Source organism: Podarcis muralis, chromosome 7, assembly GCF_964188315.1.
Source record: "Podarcis muralis chromosome 7, rPodMur119.hap1.1, whole genome shotgun sequence".
NCBI classification, from domain to species: domain Eukaryota; kingdom Metazoa; phylum Chordata; class Lepidosauria; order Squamata; family Lacertidae; genus Podarcis; species Podarcis muralis.
This window is the reverse complement of record NC_135661.1, coordinates 1,032,642-1,048,314: the sequence shown is the minus strand read 5'-3', so window position 1 is coordinate 1,048,314 and position 15,673 is coordinate 1,032,642. Positions and strand designations below refer to the sequence as shown.

The 15,673-nt window shown below is 47.6% G+C and overlaps 1 protein-coding gene across 1 annotated transcript in view; it reads right to left on the bottom strand.

Moving 5' to 3' along the window:
* LOC114602823 (basement membrane-specific heparan sulfate proteoglycan core protein-like) overlaps positions 1–15,673 on the bottom strand; it is a 218,570-nt gene that overhangs the window by 72,067 nt on the left and 130,830 nt on the right. The window contains exons 38-48 of the mRNA XM_077930973.1: positions 15,170–15,220; positions 13,308–13,403; positions 12,590–12,835; positions 10,864–10,962; positions 9,854–9,937; positions 7,220–7,312; positions 6,144–6,224; positions 4,172–4,402; positions 3,978–4,091; positions 2,837–2,964; positions 132–218 (exon numbers count right to left, since the gene is read on the bottom strand). Of these exons, the coding sequence (XP_077787099.1) occupies positions 132–218; positions 2,837–2,964; positions 3,978–4,091; positions 4,172–4,402; positions 6,144–6,224; positions 7,220–7,312; positions 9,854–9,937; positions 10,864–10,962; positions 12,590–12,835; positions 13,308–13,403; positions 15,170–15,220 (1,310 nt within the window). The remainder of the gene's footprint in view (positions 1–131; positions 219–2,836; positions 2,965–3,977; positions 4,092–4,171; positions 4,403–6,143; positions 6,225–7,219; positions 7,313–9,853; positions 9,938–10,863; positions 10,963–12,589; positions 12,836–13,307; positions 13,404–15,169; positions 15,221–15,673) is intronic.

Genomic DNA, 15,673 nt, shown 5'->3' with positions numbered 1-15,673 from the left:
TGTATACAAATCATAGTACCACTCGCTGTAGCAGCTCGGATAGATAAAAATCCTAACATTGGGGCAGATCCACAACCAAAAGGGCTACTGAGCTACATCCCTGCTCGTCCGCCGGCCAGTTGGATACTCACTGCTCGCAATACTGGCCGGTGTAGCCCGGCTCACAGGCTGTGCAGCGGTAGCCTCCGCCCCCCAGGCTCTCACACGTCCTTGAGAACCTGAAATAAATAAATAAAGTAAGGAAGAAGAGTCAGGAGGTTTAAAGGATATCAGAAGAGTCCATCTAACCTGGCCAACCAGATGCCCCTCAGCAGGGAAGACCCTGGTATAAGAATTTTAAGGTCCCAAATATAGAATATTCATAAATGCACACATATCTAAATACATGAACCATGTGCCTCAAATGGTACGAGAGGGCAATCCTGAAGCCATTTTGACTCTCCCAATGACCTCAAATAGTCATTGCAGTAAGAGAGGCAAATGGGGAAAGCCTTCTGCCCAGATAAAGCAATCAGTGACCACTGTCAGGTATCCTGGCAAACAGGATTTCTGCTGAAGACTGCCTCCTTCTGTGATGTATGTATGTTTTTTGGGGGGTGGTCTCTGGCTACAGGGTGGGCAATTTCAAAAGTCTATATAAGCCCCAATGTTCTGGGTCCCTCCTCCCTCCTGCGTGTGGTGAGTGAGCACCCTGTTGCAACAGTTGAATAAAGATCAGGCTTGCTAGCCACTTTGCTTCTCAATATTCTCTCGTTGGCCTCTGTTATTTTCTCCTACTGATAGGGAACCCACTTAAGGGCTCTGGAATAGCCCGTAAGGGAAAGGGAGCAGGTTTTCTTATAACACCCCCAAGCAGCACCCAAGCAGTAATGCTCTCCCCCCCATTTGAGATTTCCAGGGACTGGAATTTGAAGGTAGACTGCCCCTGGATAGGGAGAGACCATCTATCTAGGTGCCCCCATGGGAAGAAAAAATAAGAAAAGCCCTGTTGAATCAGACCCATCTTAGTCCAGCACCCTGTTCTCACGGGGGCCAACCAGCTGCCTCAATGGGAAGCCCAAAAAACAGAGCAGTCACTGTGGCTACTAACCCTTGATAGCTTTTGGGGGGTATATATATATATTTTTCAATTTTCTGTTTTACAATTCAAAGTACTCATTATTACATCCTTGAAATATCAGTGACTTCCTTTTTTTCTCTTTCCACGGTTCATTTTACATATCATAAATCCCTGCATATTTTACAGAAACTGCACCATTCTGAATGCCATTATTGCATCCATCACAACTTATTTGCACTGTTGAATTTATCTTAATGCTGCCAGCGTTTTCAGCTGTACACAATGATTTCCCATATATTCAATAAACGCTTTCCAGTCTCCTCTAAATATATGTTCTTCTTGTTCTCTTATTCCATCAACTCTATCTGTTGATGGATGGCCACCCTGACTCGGCCCCAGACACACTGATCAGATGCTTGGAAGCTGTGGCTGGATGGTTACGTGGGAGCCGGTTGAAGTTAAATCCTTCGAAGACAGAGGTCCTCTGGCTGGGACGGGATGATATGGGAATGAGGGGGCAACTCCCATCTCTTGCGGGGGTGCAATTAGTGCCAGCACCGTCCGTTAAGAGTTTGGGTGTAATCTTCGATACCTCCCTCTCCATGGAGGCGCAGATTGCAGCTATTACAAAGGCGGCATTTTTTCATCTCCGCCAAGCTAAGCAGTTGGCTCCTTACCTCTCTCGCCCTGACCTAGCTACTGTGATCCACGCGACGGTCACCTCCAGACTGGATTATTGTAACTCGCTCTACGTGGGGCTGCCCTTGAGACTGACCCAAAAACTCCAGCGGGTGCAGAATGCCGCAGCGAGACTCCTTACGGGGTCTTCGCTTAGAGATCACATTCATCCGGTGCTATACCAGTTGCACTGGCTCCCGGTGGAGTACAGGATCAGGTTTAAGGTGCTGGTTTTAACCTTCAAAGCCCTATACGGCCTAGGGCCCTCGTACCTACGGGACCGCCTCTCCTGGTATGCCCCACAGAGGAACTTACGGTCTTCAAACAAAAACACCTTGAAGGTCCCAGGCCACAGAGAGGTTAGGCTGGCCTCAACTAGAGCCAGGGCCTTTTCGGCTGCGGCTCCAACCTGGTGGAATGCTCTGTCACAAGAGACAAGGGCCCTGCAGGACTTGACATCTTTCCGTAGGGCCTGCAAGACAGAGCTGTTCCGCCAGGCCTTTGGTTAGGGCCCAGCCTGACTCCCTCCTCTGGCAACCTTTACAAAACTTTATGGCTGCCATCAATCTTGATTTTAATTAATTTTTATAATGTTTTTATAATGTCGCACTATTTTGGTGTTGTAAGCCGCCCTGAGCCCGGCTTCGGCTGGGGAGGGCGGGATATAAATAAAATTTATTATTATTATTATTATTATATGTCAGGTCCGCAAGCTGCGCATATTCCGTCAGCTTAAGTTGCCATTCTTCTTTGGCTGGGACCTCACTCATTTTCCATTTTGGGGCTAACAAAACCCAGGGCACAGTAGTGGCATACATAAATAACCTTTTTGACACCTGGGAATGTCAGTCTGAATTATCTCCAACAGAAAGGACTCTGGGTTTTTTGGGGAAAGTACTTTTAAACATTTTTTTCAATTCATTATGGACCCCTTCCCCAATACTCTTTTGTAACCCTTGATACCTTTATCCACCCGGAGTGGCTAGCTAAAGCAGATTTGCCCACAAATCCACACCCGCTGCCAGCCCATCCTGAAACCCGGTCAAGCCCCCATCTACTCAGTCTCTCTCTCTCTCTCTCAATGAGCCAACATCGTACTGGTTTTCCGGATCCGTCAGCGGACAGGCGCAGGGCTGGCAGTCCTCTGGGGTGCCAGCAGTAGCGTCTCCGTAGAATCCGGGTGCGCACTTCTCACAGAACTCCCCAGCAGCATGATGAAGGCAGCTCTGGGAAGGGCAAATCAACAAGACTAGAAGTTATTAAAATTACTTGAATAAACATGGTTCCAACAATAACGCTTGGCTGTGCTTAGACTGATTTCGTAGACAGAGGTATCCCAAGATGGAGACAAATAATTAAATACAGATCAAAGATAGAAATGGCTGAATTGAATCCGCAAAGAGTGGACGGGAGTCAACAAACCAACAAATCAAAAATAGCATTCAACCCAGTATGAGGGACTTTGTGAGCAGAACACCCTGATACTGGTTTGAATTAACTAAATACTGCTTTTTCGTTTGATAGGTAGTTTTAGTTTTGTTAATTTTTTGGTTTTATCGTTGTGCATTTTTCTTGTTCTTTTTTTCTTTTCTCTCTCTCTTTTTATTTCTTTTATATAATACACACTTATTCTAGATGTTTGACAATTTGATTATGTATACTGCAATAACTATTTTAGTCTAGAAATATCCAATGTAAGATTAGTTTGTGGTTTTTTTGTATGTAATGTTTGTTTAATAAAAGTTAAAAAGGAGAAGTTATTAATATTGCAGTAGTTGTATAAGGGATTGTTATTTTGACCAGAATGTAATTGAAATCCATAAGATTTTGGAATGCAGAAATAAAGTAAATCATCAAGCCATCAATTCTAGCCACCTAAATTATATGAATGATCTGGTACTTGAATAATTTGGTACTTGAATGATTGGTATTAGTACAGTGGTACCTCGGGTTCCAGACGCTTCATGTTACAGACACTTCAGGTTACAGACTCCGCTAACCCAGAAATAGAACCTTGGGTTAAGAACTTTGCTTCCCACATCCCTTTTGGCCACAGTAGTGGCATACATAAATAACCTTTTTTGACACCTGGGAATTTCAGTCTGAATTATCCCCAAGAGAAAGGATTCTGTTGTTGTTTTTCGAAAATCAATTTTAAACATTTTTTCCTCAATTCATTATGGATCATTTCCCAATACACTTTTACACCCGAGTTTATGTGCCTATGGAAGTTGCTTACTGAACAGGCGCCGGTCTCAGGGTGGCAGGAATCTGAATGCCCGTTGCATTCGCACAGCGCACAGTGCCCCAGGTAGAGCCCACCGCCTGTCCGGGTGTAGCCAGCTGCACAATCCTGCAAGAGGGACAGGGTGGCGTCAGTAAACAGTGCCCCATGAGCCCACGTGCCCTGCCTGGCCCAGCGAAGAGGCTCACCTGGCAGGAAAGACCCTGGTAGCCTGGTGGGCAGCGGCATTCCTCCACCTCCAGAGCCCGGGGCAGGCTGGTGTAGGTGGGCACCGCGGTCTCCATGCTGACACCGGTGATGCCAGCCGACAGCATCTCGGTGGAGTGAGTGGCGCGGATGAGAATCTCGTCCAGGTCAGCCAGGACCATCATGAGGTGCTCCCGGGTGGCTGGCTGGCCATCTGGGCGCTTCCAGTATTGCTGGGGAGAAAAGGGGGGGAAGGTTGATACTGTGGGATGGAATCCATTGGCGCAGTCAAATGCAACATTCCTTATTTCTCTAGAGTGGGCACAAGCAGGGGGATATCCAGTCAGGGTAACTTGCTGTTCCACTGGTCTGGAACTTTCTCCCCCTACATGTGACCTAGGAGATGATGATGATGATGATATAGTATTTATTCCCTGCCCATCTGGCTGGGTTTCCCCAGCCACACTGGGCAGCTTCCAGCAAAATATGAAAATACAATTATTCCTCAAATATTAAAAGCTTCCCTAAAGTGGGCTGCCTTCAGATGTCTTCTGGAAGTCAGATAGTTGTTTATTATCTTGACATCTGATGGAAGGGTGTTCTACAGGGTGGGCGTCACTACTGAGAAGGCCCTCTGTCTTCACGTCGTGAGAGAACTGCCAGAAGGCCCTTGGCGCTATCTGACTCCATAAAAGAGCTGAGTCATGCAGTCATTTTCTCAGTCGTTTTGTCTTTCTATTGTCTTGCTGTTCTTTCGCTGGCATGCTGCTCTCCTGCAGCCATTTTGTTATCTTAATGTAAATTTTGCTGTTTGCTGGCTCTCAGTTCAGTCTCCATATGAGACAAACTCACAGTTTCTTTATGTAACTACCAAGTGAAGCCTGCCTTTCAGGGATCAAATCGTGAACTGAAATGTGACTAAACTTGTTACTTTACTCAGAAAGACTCTCGTGTCTTTATTCTTTTAAAAGGGATCAAAAGGGGACACCAGTAATAGACTTAACTAAGAGATTCATATGAATCTGCAAACTAGCTTCCAGCTATATTGAGGGGAATCTTCTCTGCTACATCACTTACTAGTATGAGTAAAGGAAGAATAATACTTATTCAACATATCCTTTCCTACTATCCTTAAGATTTCCACATGTACCAGCAGAAAGCAGAGAAGAAGTTACAGCTGACCAGAAGTCCAGAGGTAGCATTATTATCCATTTACGATGGGGTGGAAGGTTCACAGGCTATGAAGGACTTACTCACAAATTAATTTATTGCCAGCTGCACGAATTATGATAGCTAGGAAGTGGAAGGGGCAAGCAGAATATAAAATGGAAGAACGGTATAAAGAGGTGTGGGATGTAGCTATGGATGATAAATTAACATGTGCCATTAAGGTAAGACAGGGAATACGCAGGAGAAATGATTTCAACAAGATATGGAAGATATGTTTGTAGAATTTGTATTGTTAAAATGGAAAGGGGTCAAACCATCACAAGAGGTGTTGAAATTTTGAGAGGTTGGATTAGTTACAATGGAATGGTCTCAGTAGTGGGGGGCACATTTTTATTCTTATTTATTTATGATTATTACTTTACCATATATATATATAGAAAAGAAAGCGGGGAAGGGGCAGTAATGGAAGTGGCTTCACTGCAGCTCTTCCCTCCTGAGTTTTCCTGCAACTAGTATTCAGAAATATTGCAGTCTCTGACCATGAAGAAGAAGTTCTTGCAGAGCCAGATAAGCTCATTTTGTGGGCATAGCAGAGGGATGGGACAAGTGGCAATGGACAACGGAAACAAGCTGCAGGCTCCTCCAGCTGCTTTATTTAAGCCAGATTCACCCACGTTCTCCACCAAAGCAGTGTCAGTGTTGCCTGGATCCCCACCTCTCTCCCCTTCCCAGGTATATGGGGTGGCTTCATTGCCACCAAGAGAAACGTGGAGCTCAGGTGCAGACGGCACAGGGAGGCCTCACCTCCTGGAAGATGACCTCAAAGCTCTTGCGTTCCCGAGGCCGCAGCTCCGACAGGTAGGCCACCAAGGTGATGTCGTTACCCTGGAGGAGGGGGGGAGACACCAAAAGAGAATGTAAGAACATAAGAAGAGCTGGCTGGATCAGTCCAGTATCCTGTTCACTGTGATGCCCCTGTCAAGAGCTCGTCATGTGAAAGACAACAATCCCATGACTGCAATCATGGAGCAGGAATTCTAACAGCCCCTAAGAGAAGCCCTCAAAGAGGATTCAAGCATGGGATCAACGCTCCTGTAGTTTCCAGCAACTGGGATTCAGAAGCGTCGCTGCCTCCTCCCACGAAATCAGACCATGGCGCTTGTGGCTAGTAGCCACAATGGCTAGTAGCCACAATAGCTAGTAACCTTATTCAGAAGGTAAAGGTAAAGGACCCCTGGATGGTTAAGTCCAGTCAAAGGTGACTATGGGGTTGTGGTGCTCATCTATCTCACTTTCAGGCTGAGGGAACCAGCGTTTGGCCACAGGCAGCTTTCCGGGTCATGTGGTCAGCAGGACTAAACTGCTCCTGGGGCAACAGGACACCATGACGGAAACCAGAGTGCACGGAAACACCGTTTACCTTCCCACCGCAGCGGTATCTATTTATCTACTTGCACTGCCATGCTTTCGAACCGCTAGATTGGCAGGAGCTGGGGCAGAGCAACGGGAGCTCCCTCCGTCGTGGGGATTCGGACCGCCAACCTTCTGATCAGCAAACCCAAGAGGCTCAGTGGTTTAACCGCCAGCGCCACCCGCGTCCCTTTTCTTACTCACATGATATTTCTGCTAGTGGCTGCTAAATCCCCCCCCCCCAAAAAAGACCTTTATCTAGTTGCCTCCAAATCAGAGGCATAAATAAACATTTATGGGAGTGGTGTATGTGGGACTCCGAGCTTCCTCCAATCCCAGAAATGAGGGCCTCTGCTGCTATACAGGTCCTGATGCCCAGTGAATTCCAGGGGATGCCCCCCCCCCCAACCTCTCTAGCTAAACCTGTAGAAACCCAGCCCTCTCCTGAGCAAGCAGGGACTCTTCCTTACAGTGATCTGCACATCAGCGTCCGGCAGTGGGGTGCCTCGTCCTCCAGCATTGTAGGAAAGGGTGTAGCGAAGGCGTCCCCCGTAGGATCCAACCTGCAAACGTGGGGCGAGAGGGGTCAGGTCATTCCATCTTGGTGCAGGTCAGGGGCCACACCCCCGCACAAGTGTCATGCACCCATCGTAAGGCCCACGTTTTGAAATTTTCAACTTCGTAAAAAGTGAATTTCCCTCCACCGTTGCATTTCCCCCAAAATGGTTGAGCACATGGTTCTTCTCTTCCCCCTGCTGCCTATTTCATCCCCACAACCACCTTGCAAGGTAGGACAGACTGGGAAATTTTTAATTAAATTTAAATCAAGTAAATAGGAAGGTGACTGAACTGAAACGCAAACAAGTAAGACTTTTCTAACCAGACCCAGTTTATACGAAGCTAGATACAATATCATCACATTTCATAGAGTCAAGTAATAATTAAAAAAACAGACTTTGGGGAGTCTTTCAAAGAAATTGCACCCTGTGCATGGTGGCGAACGGCTTCTGGGGCTAGCATGGCACCCCCAAAAGCAACGTGCACCCCCTTTATGCTGCCGTTCACTCGCCTACTCCCTCCCCACATTTTAAGTTCTTCTAAAACACAGAAGTCATCAGGAAGGTGTCTGCCTCAAGCAGTAGGGAACCTACTTCTGCCCAAGGGTCTCCCTCGGTGGTGGGTGGGGCTAAAGTGGGAGGGACTAAAGTCATAAGTGGGTGGGGCCGTCGATGTGACTGACTGGTGCCGCAGAGTCTCAAGGGCTGGAAAAAGAACCTTAGAGGGCCGGGTTAGGCTCCTGAGGCTGGAAGTAACCTGCAACCCTGCTCCAAAGATTTGCAGCTTCTTGGCGCAGAAAACAAAGAGGGCTCTGTGCATGTGCAAGGAATTCAGAGGAGCCCTGAAGCTGCTGGATCAGGCCCCGTAGTCCAGCACCTTGTTTTCCCAGTGGTCAACCAGAGGCCCATTATGGGAAGCCCGCAAGTGGGACCTGATGAAAACAGCAGCCTTCTCCTCACTTGGGATTCCCCACAGCTAGTTTATTCAGAGGCATTGAGGCTTCTACAGGTGTGTCTATGCGAGAGATGAAAAGCTTCACCCCCCCCAAAAAAAATCCCCCACACAGAGTGTTCTCTTTGTGATCCCCCAAGGCACGACCTTCCCTTTATTTTTATTTCCCCCCCCCAAAAAAAATTATTCATTTTATAACACAACTAAACAACACAAACAGAAAAACAAACAATACAAACAAATTCTTGTCTTATCAAATTTTTTCTAAACATTGTTAGGTGAGCTTCCCCTAGTCCCCCCTATCTGATATTCATTTTACCTCATCTTTAGCAGTTTACATATATCATAAGTTTTAACCATTTTTTAAATCACACTTACTTTTACCATAAAAATCTCCAAATTTTATCCCTTACAAGTAATACTATTTTAAAATACACTATCTTCTACTTCTAACCCCACAGCCTATATCCACTTCCAAAGCTATTCATCATCATCATCATCAATCTTTATTACAGTCCAGAGACCCAACAAATCATTACAAAGCAATACACAATTCATACCAAAAGCTATTCTAAGACTTAAATATTAACATATCTTGCTTTACGGCCTTCTCTTTAAAGTTGGCACAGGGGGCACAAAACTGCGGCGTCACCATTCATTTCACAGAACCGTGGAGCTGGAAGGGATCCCACGGATTGTCTGGTCCTGTGCTTCCCAACGTGGGGCACACGCCCCACAGGGGGGCCATTTGATTCTTAAGGGGGGCAAATTGAGAATGAGTTATTAACAGTTCATGGCCTTTTAGGCTTCCTCCACGTGAATAGGAGTTCATTTTTTGAATAATAAGAATTATATGTCACGGGGCGTGGGGCATCAGGATTTTAGAGAAGCTTAGGTGGGGCATGGCCAAAATAAGGTTGGGAACCAGTGGTCTATTCCGGCCTCCTGCAATGCAGGAATATGAAGCCGTCCCATTCAGAGATCGAACCTGCAACCTTGGCATTATCGGCACCGCTTAAAGTTTTAAGTGTACGCTCACCGCATTTATACATTTTAAATTTATTGTTGTACATTGTTTTAAATGTTTGTTTTCCTTCTGGGATTGTACCCCCAAGTGCGTTTTATAAGCTGGTCTACGACCGTAATAAATTATCTATCTATCTATCTATCTATCTATCTATCTGCACCGTGTTCTCTGTCCTCCTTCAGAAGAACACGAGGAACAGCCTGCTGGATGAGGCCAATGGCATCCTGTGTGCCAACCTGATGTCCCCATGGAAAACCAGCAAGCCAGACTGGAGCTCAAGAGCAACTCTCCCCCTTCTGTGGTTTCCAGCAATTGGTATTCCGAAGCATTGCTGCCTCTGGCTGTGCAGGCAGAGCCCTTGTGGCTAGAAGCCCCTTCCCTCCTTGATTTTGTCTCATCCTCTTCCAAAGCCAGCAAGGACAGTGGCCATGTGTCTCAGCGCTGTGCGAAGGACTTTCTTTTGTTTTGATGCCACTGCCATGCAAACAGACACACGCACAGAGCCCCCGGAATGGCTCTCATCCCTGCTTCTCACCCCGCCCCCCGCAGTCCATGCAGTTAAGATTACCTTGTCCCCCAGGAAGGGGTCCGGCAGCTTCCAGTAGAAAGCGATTTCGGGAAGGAGAGAGAAGCCCTTGTAGAGTAACCAGTACTGAGACAGAAGAGGAAGATTCAGAGGAAAGTGAGGGGACCAGCTGACAGACGAGTCAAATCTCAAAGCACACTGCTCCACAACATGTGCCACAGCCAGCCAGGCACCACAGCTCAGAGAGAGAGAGAGAACCACCCACTGCCCAGAAGGTGCCCCAAACTCTAAGTCCATGGGGTGGGTGGGGTGGCACAACCACCCACTGACTATCACTCAGCCACCCGCTCTCCCAAAGAGCTGTCGCAACCACGTTCTCCATCTGCCTGGTTCTCTCTGGCTGCTTTGGACCACAACTCCCATCAGCCCCAAGTTGTGAATTGCATACACAGTGTCAGGCTTCTGGAACTTCGCTTCCTCCCCGCCCTTTGGCAGCAGATAAGCAGAACAAAACGAAAGAAGTCTCTTACCAGTTAGAAATTTTAATGATCACAGCAAGAGAACAAATAATCCATTTCCTAGGAACGGCGGTGCTCCCAATTAAGGGTTTCGCCCACCTCCTCCCTGGTCACCCACTTCACTTCCGCAACTTGTAACCTGATCTAGCAACCGCTGTGCTTTCTGCAATGCCACCTTTCTGTGCTGCCAAACATGAGCCTAGAATCATAGATCTGGAATGTTCCCCAATCATCCAGTCCAACCCCTGACAATGCTTGCTTTGCATCTTCTAGATGAGCAATGCCAAAAGCAGGGTGAAGTCCAAGGCAAGAGGGAGAAAAGAGGAGCTAGCTTTGGTACCAATGGCCCCTCAAATTCCACACAGATTTTGCTTTTTTCAAAAATGCCTTCTAGATATTTTTTTGAGGGGGCGCCTTTTTCTGCCTCTGCTCTGGACAGCTGTGTGTTTGCTGTGTGGCAGAGCTTTCCCCTCCTCACACACCTCTCCATGCCAAAGCTCCATTCGCTGCCCACTCTGCCCTGCTTGTGGGTACCTTTTTGGCCTCAGACACCCTGAGGCGGTACTGGGAGGAAGAGAGCAGGTTGCTGGAGGAGTCTGAAGACCTTCCGCCGGGGATTCCTTGTCCCTGGGGCTTGAGGCCAAGAGAAGATGTTCAGTGAGAGAGGTAGAGAGAAGACAGGAAGGTAGTGGGGAGGAAAGGGAGGATGGAAGGATAGGAGGAAGGAGGGCAGGAAGGAGGGGAGGAAGGAAAGGCAGACAGAAAGACAGAAAGTTGAAGGGAAAGATGGCAGGGTGGTGGGAAGGAGAGAGAAAAGGAAGGAGGGAAGAACAGAAGGAAAGATGGAAGCAGGCAGAAAAGGAAGTGTTATGTACTGAAGTTCTCACCCTGGGCCAGCAGGGGGATACTGTAGATAGTTATGCAAATAAGGGATCAAAAGTGACATTCAGTGATTGGATAGTTTTAGAAAATTGTTACAGTTACATTATACTGGAGCTCTATATAAGCAGGCTGGCTGAACCCTTCAGTTCAGTTCTGTTCTGGCCTGTGAATAAACAAGAGCTGTTTGAAGAATCGCTGTGTCGTCTGATATGTTCACCCACAACTTAACAGGAAGATTGTCTCCTTTCCCCACACAGGGCAGATAGTCAAAGCTGGGGGGAAATATGGGAGAAACATATGTTCAAAATGTTGTCTGTAAGAATAAAATAAAATTATTATAAATTAGTTTGGAGATGGTATCTAACACCAGTCAGATTAAATCAAATAAACAAGGAATGTTCAGTTTTATGTTGGAGGGGATGCCAGGAATCCGGGAATTATATTCACATGTGGTGGGGGTGCAAACATTTTTTTGGCAAAGGGCGTTTAAGGAGAACAGAAATCACTATTTACAGGTGGGTAGCCGTGTTGGTCTGCCGTAGTCGAAACAAAATAATTTTTTCCCCCTTCCAGTAGCACCTTAGAGACCAATTAAGAGATCAACTAAGCTGTAACTAGAACTATGGAAGGCACCACATTGAGCTGCATGAAATGGAAGAACTCACTATGTTAAAGCTGACTGAAAGTCCAGAGGCAGCATTATTACCAATTTACGATGGAGTGGAAGGTTCGCAGGCTAGGAAGGACTTGCTCACAAATTTATTGACAGCTGCACAAATTATGATAGCTAGGAAGTGGAAGGGGCAAGCAGAAGATAAAAGGGAAGGGTGGTATAAAGAGGTGTGGGATATAGCTATGAATGATAAATTGACATGTGCCATTAAGGTAAGAAGGGGAATAGGAAGGAGAAATGACTTTGAAGAGATAAGGGGGCGTGTTTGTAGAATTTGTACTGTCAAAACGGAAAGAGGTCAAACATCGCAAGAGGTGTTGAAATTTTGGGAGGTTGGATAGTGACAATGGAATTGTCTCGGGGTGGGGGGCACATTTTTATTCTTATTAATTTCTGATTATTACTTTGTCAAATGAATGAATTAATACATTTTTTTTTAAAAAAAAGAAAGAATAGGAAGTTTGGGCAAGACAAAAGGATGGAAGGAAGGGCAGAGGGAAGGGAGGACAGAATCCATGGAAATGGGTATAAGACATAAGCTCTGAGCCCCTCTCCCCCACCCCGTGGCTTGGCTTCCCAACCCAATATGGCCCAGATGAGTATGATTTCAGCCAGTGCGCTGGCAGCAAGCAGGTGTGCCCCAGGACAGGGCCAAGCAGGGAGACCCAGGACTCCCCTATGAAGCCAAGGAAGGGCAGGGTGTACCTGGGAGCCGGGAGCAGCAGCAAGAGAAGCGGGGAGCAGAGGAGCCCTGGCCAAGGAGGCAAAGGAGCGAGGAGGGCCAAGGTGGGCTGCCTGGGCAGCTGAGGGGGTCCGCAGTCCTGCTGGAGGGGGTTTGGGGGCGCCCTCCTCCTTCTCCTTGGGAGGAGGGGGTGCCCTGCGGGAGGAGGCCTGCCAGCGGGACAGCATCTCCCAGATTTCAGCATCGCGTCTCAACTGGGCTTCCTGCACCTGAAGGATGGAGGCGAGGGAGTCAGGGAAGGAAGGAAGAAGGGGGGGGGAGAGAGAGAGAGAGAGAGGCAGACAGGCAGAGCAAAAGAGGACCTGCAGGCCCAGTACAGAGAGGTAAAGGGCTCCTGGACGGTTCAGTCCAGTCAAATTCGACTATGGGGTGCGGCACTCATCTCCGCTTTCAGGCCGAGGGAGCCTGCGTTTGTCCACAGACAGCTTTTCTGGGTCATGTGGCCAGCATGACCAAACCACTTCTGGCCCAACAGGACGCTGTGACCAGCGCCAGAGCGCACAGAAACACCATTTACCTTCCCGCCGCAGTGGTACCTATTTATCTACTCGCGCTGGTAGGCCTGAAAACAGCTGGGCATCCTTGAAAAGGACAGAGCTCAGAATGGCTGCCCAACCCAGGGCGAACGCCGCTATCCCCAGCTGGACAGATCCCCGTGGAGCCGGCTTTCGCACTCGTTACCTGGGTGGCTCGCCGGACCCGGCCGCCAGAGCTGGGGATCCTGCCAGCTGCCACGTCCTTCCTCAGCTGCTTCTCTGTGAGGGATGTGGAGTTCTGCTGGGGTGGGACACGGGCGGTGGGCATGTTGAAAGCTGGCCGGCCTCTCGCCTGGCCATGCAAAGCTGACAGCCTCCCCACACCCGACTCCCTTGAACATTAACTGTTGCCCCCCATGCAGAGGCTCTCCTGTTTGGGGGCTCAGTATGGGGTGCCCATGCAGGGAAGGGAGGGAAAAGCAGACAGGAACATATTAGGAGGGCAAATGGCACGAAGGGTAGGGGTTTGCTGATCTTAGGAGGCAGCACACTACAGACTTGGGGGCATGCACACACCCCAGCCATGCCACACCAGCAGACACTCAAAATTACAGGAGCTGTTAAAAGAGCTGTAGCTCATATGTGGTGGTCATGTAAGATGACAAAGTCATTTTGGGAATTGATATACAGTATAATGAACTGGGGAGAAAATGTTTGTAAGAAAAACCCCAGAAGCTTTTCTCTTAGGAATTACAGGTACCGACATTCCAAAAGACCAGAAAAGACTTTTTATGTACGTGACAACAGCTGCAAGGATACTACTAGCCCAAAGATGGAAGGAAACAACAGTCCCGAACTGCTGGACTATGCTGAAATGTCAAAACCAGGGGTCAGCAAACTTTTCCAGCAGAGGCTGTCTGTCCCTCAGTCCCTGTGGGGGGCCGGACTATATTTTGGAAAAAAAATATGAACAAATTCCTATGCCCCACAAATAACCCAGAGATGCATTTTAAATAAAAAGACACATTCTACTCATTTAAAAACACGCTGATTCCCGGACCACCTGTGGGCCAGATTTAGAAGACAATTGGGCCACATCCGGCCCCTGGGCCTTAGTTTGGCTACCAATGGTCAAAACTGACCAGGAGACTCAGGAATCAAGAAGATAAAGACTTTAAAGAAGAATGGGGGGAAATTATAACTTACTTAGAAGACAATTGCAAACAAATAAAAACGTCAGCTGGACTTAAAAAATAACTTTTAAAGAAACAAAAGACACGGACAATTTAGAGAAATGAAAACTGTGGAAAATGTAATGATATGTAGTTTTAGAAAAAATATTTTAAGGACCCCATGTAGGGGACGGGGGGGGGGGGGACGGGGGAGTCACGAGCTTCAGAGAATCTCATGTGTGGATATGTTAAAAGTTCTTCTTTTTTCCACTATTTTAAATTTGTTTGTGTAAAAACCGATAAAAATATTTGGAAAAAGAAAAGAAAGACTGGAGAGCTGTTGCCAGTCACTGTCGACAGCACTGAGCTGTTGTTATTGCTGCGATTATTTTGATTCATGACCCACCCTGAGGTTCCCCAGGGCAGGTTTACAATAATTTAAAATGCAAGATTAAAAAGGGTTTAAAAGAAATGGCCATCTCAATATAGGGTGGGTTGTCAAAACGTTTTTAAAAGCTAGGTAGCCCAGGGAAGTCTGGCTCTGTAAAAAGCTGAGCAAGCTCTGTGGCTTCTGAACAAAGCACGGCAGCCGCTTTGGCACAGATCCCAGCCAGAGAACATAAGAAAGGCCTTCTTTTACCTGTCCTAAATCTTCCAACATTCAGCTTTCTCAATGCCATGCATAATAACTTCACACAGTTCCATCACATCACCTCTCGACTCGCCTTTCCTCCGAACTGAAAAGCCCCAAACACTGCAAATCACCTTTCCTCCTAGCGAGTCATCCTCCTGGGGCCTCCTGCCTTCGACAACCGGTTTAGAAGCACACAATACAATAGCATGCCCCAGAACCCGACAAGTCCATGCTCCGTTGCGGGCATCTCTGCCCGCGTACCTTGTGGGCACGGCGCATCCGGGCAAAGTAGGTTTCCTTCTGCCCAACAGTCTGGGCAGGAAAGAAATGAGAGAAACGAAAAGAGACAGACAGAGAGAGAGAGCAGGTAAAGGTGGAGAGTTCATAGCCCATGCCAGACCCCCAAATACATTCAGCCCCATCATTGTGCCCCTCCTGGGAACAAGACTCTCCCCCCTGTCCAGCTTGCCCCCCAGTATTCTAGCCAGCTCTGAAGTGGCGCAGGAAAGCAGGAGCTCTGAGCAGATTTGGGGGCTGGATAAAATATTTCCCCTCAACCAGCAGGACTCTCTCATTGAACCTTTGCCCCTCCGAGTTCGAAGTGTCATCCCCTCACAAAATAAAGCATGCCTTTGTGCAACTCACGCGTAAGCCTGTGGAACTCCCTGCCACAGGAAGTTGCGAGGGTTGCTAATTCAAGACGGGTTTGGGGGCAGGCGATGCGCTTATAGACAAATACACAACAAATGGCAAGCCTTGCCGGCG